Source organism: Aplysia californica, unplaced genomic scaffold, assembly GCF_000002075.1.
Source record: "Aplysia californica isolate F4 #8 unplaced genomic scaffold, AplCal3.0 scaffold01318, whole genome shotgun sequence".
In the NCBI taxonomy this organism is placed as follows: Eukaryota; Metazoa; Mollusca; class Gastropoda; order Aplysiida; family Aplysiidae; genus Aplysia; species Aplysia californica.
This window is the reverse complement of record NW_004798588.1, coordinates 67803-70791: the sequence shown is the minus strand read 5'-3', so window position 1 is coordinate 70791 and position 2989 is coordinate 67803. Positions and strand designations below refer to the sequence as shown.

Here is a 2989-nt window from a genome sequence, read left to right as displayed (position 1 = left end):
GAGAGTCTCTACATCTACAACCTGCAGAAGCAGCAGCACTGGCTGTTGGCCGGGGCCAGCGGAGGCGTGTCGCTCTACGAGCTCGATCAGGACACGAGGTCAAGGTTCTTGGAGCACGGCATCGACGCGGCCACCATCTCCTTCCTGCACAACCGCGTGCGCATTCAGGTGTGTTTTTGGTTTTCTTTTTTGTGAAGGCTCACATCAACAAATCATATTGAAGATGGGATGCTGTCACCTTGTTAATGAAAGAAAGTATTCTTTTTGTAAAAGGATCACTGCTTCGGTTGATCTGCTGGTCTTCAATAAATATCTATAAATAGTATAAAAGTACTGTGGAGTGACTTTTATACATATTTTCTTACCATTTACTCTTCCCTTTTTCCACTTCTGTTTTTTTTTTCTTTCTTTTTTTAATTTTCGCTTTTTGTCATTTTATTTCATAATAATAATTGCATTTATTGGTGCATATATCTACACTGCAGCATGCTTTGTGCGCTTTACAACTATTGTTATCCCAGCAGATCCTAGCCCCCCCACCGGGCAGTGCTACTGACTGAAGTGTCTTTAGGCCATTCTCAAAGGGGGGATATTAACATATTAACATGTTCTTATGCACAGTAGAATTGCATATATAGGCTGATTTATCAATGTCATGCTCATACTGTGCCGGAACAACATAGGGGCACTGCTGCTTTTACTTTCCTCATCCTTACTATGTCATTTTTCATCTACTTCTTTTGTATGTTTGTCACTCTCTTGTGAACTGCTATTTCCGGGGTGCCCTCATAGTTGAAGCAGACTTTAGGCTGTAGTTGAGGCTAGAGAGATGAACAGAGTAAGCCTGATTCCCTGTTTAAACTTCTCTGTTGACATCTACCCCTTGGCGCTCATTTGACCTTATGTAGGTACGAGCGCCGTAAAACTTAACTAAAAACAAACAGCAGATCCTAGAACACTCAAATAGATTCTAGGCTTTTCGAGATGCTTACAGTGCAAGCGGCATTACACATGCGCAGACACTATCGCACTAACAAGATCTATCCCTGTCTATGGCTGGACCCCCATTCTCATCGTTTCTTCCTTTTCTCTTCTCCATTTTCACTTCCTCTATTCTTTGTTTTCTTTGACTGTTTTTTTTTCTCAACTCTTTTTTCCCTTTCTTTTTTTTTTTTGTCTTTTTTTTTTTCTGCTCTTATATCTGTTTTTTGTTTTACTGAACGCCACTCTTTTTGTGTTTTGTCATTTCTAGGTGGAGACAGTTCCCAAACAAGAGGCTTTCTCCAACATCAAGGAGTTCTTTGTCTGTGTGGTGTGTGGCAAGGTGTACTGGGAAGGCTCGCACTTCGACCGCGTCTGTGCCCAGTTTGAGCACGTTCTCCAGCTGAACCCTGGGGGGGTGGGAGAGGAAGAGCTGATGGACGGAGAGGATGACGACGACGATGAGGAGGACGAGGATGGAGATGACTTTGAGGATGATGAAAGTGACTCAGGGCAAGCAGGGGGTGGAAGTTGAGCTGTGTGCGCTCGTGAGATTATGAATGTTTTTATGAGTGAAAATCTGTTTCTTGTTTAGAAAAATGTGTGGGGAACGGGTTTGTTTGCTGGTTTATTAAATAGATTTTTTGGTTTTTTTGTGCTGATTTTGCTGAAAGAAAAGAAAGGCTTTCTTGAAAATTATAAATGTTTTTGGTTGCTGATTTGTAGAAATGTATGCAATCTCATAGGGACCACTGATGTTTAAATATGTTACAACCCAAAATGCGGAATAAATTATGAAATGTTTGGTATTTGATGATATGCAAGTAATTGTTGTTACTAAACTTATGAATCATGAACGGCGAATTTAACCTGTGCTGTCTTTATTGATTTGTTTCATTTTTTTGGTTCTTAATTTCTCATTGCTCTCAAGACCGATTGATCTCTCAAAATCAGAGATTTGTTTGTGTTTGTGTGTGTGTGTGTGTGCGCGTGCGTGCATGTGTGCGTGCGTGCGCGTGCAAGGAAGAAAGGTTTGAATGTCAGCTAAAAAAGATGCTGCTTAGCTAGACCTAAAGGTTAACATTTACAAAAGTTAAAAGTGTTAAATGTTAAAAATGTTAACTTGGTTTGTCTCAGGAAATTCTGAAAGAGTTTACTTTTGATGCTTGTGTATGAGTGTTATATAATAATATGTTAAAAAAGATGAGTTGTGCACTGGTGTCTGTGGTGTAGCGGTAGCGCACTTCATCGTCTCATGTTGAAGATGTGAGTTTTATTCCTGCGTGGGGAGGTATCTTTTGAGTATCTCCGTCTGTCTGCTGAGATGTTGTATCCCTCTTTGATTGTGTAGACCCTGATAAGTAGGGTAGAGGCAGCCTCCCTTCTAAATGATCTGAATTGCATCTATCAAGGTGTAAAACATATTCAGTTACAGCCACATGAGTATGACTATCTTTACACTTCTATGCACAATGGACACATGGAGGGGAGGGGTAGGGCTCAAAGGATTATGGAAGCGCATATGATCATTACAGGTTTTTTTGGGCATTTTTAAACATTATTTTTTTTCTTTTTTATGTGAACCGTTTTTTCCTTTATTCTCATGTTCGTTTATCTGGAACCTTGTACTGGTATGGACAAACTATGTCAAAATGTTGGTGCTGCTTCTTTAACAACTGAGCTTTGTTGAGAACTTGTCATTCAGTAGATTCAATGACTTCACAGGAGAGTGGTAAAATTAAAAATACTTTAAAGTTCTGTAGTAAAATTGTGAAAGGCTTTGAAATTTATTTGGTGTTTGTGTGTAGTGTAAACGAGGTGGGGATGAGGGGATATTTTATGAACAGTATATTGTATGACAGTGACATCCCTGCCGACACCAGTATGTAAGGTTTGACATTGACTCTTTAACCCCTTCTTTGCTGAGTCGTTTACCTCTACATTTGTACAGACAAGATAAAGATACAAATATCATTCAAGAAAGATTTAACCACAAAGCCATATATAT

The 2989-nt window shown here is 39.5% G+C and overlaps 1 protein-coding gene across 1 annotated transcript in view; it reads left to right on the top strand.

Moving 5' to 3' along the window:
- Positions 1–2749, top strand: part of LOC101845378 (exonuclease mut-7 homolog) — a gene marked incomplete in the record, with an annotated part of 27423 nt that extends 24674 nt beyond the window's left edge. Inside the window, 2 exon segments of the mRNA XM_035973499.1 lie at positions 1–168; positions 1253–2749. Coding sequence (XP_035829392.1) covers positions 1–168; positions 1253–1516 — 432 coding nt within the window.
- Positions 2750–2989: the final 240 nt, after the last annotated feature.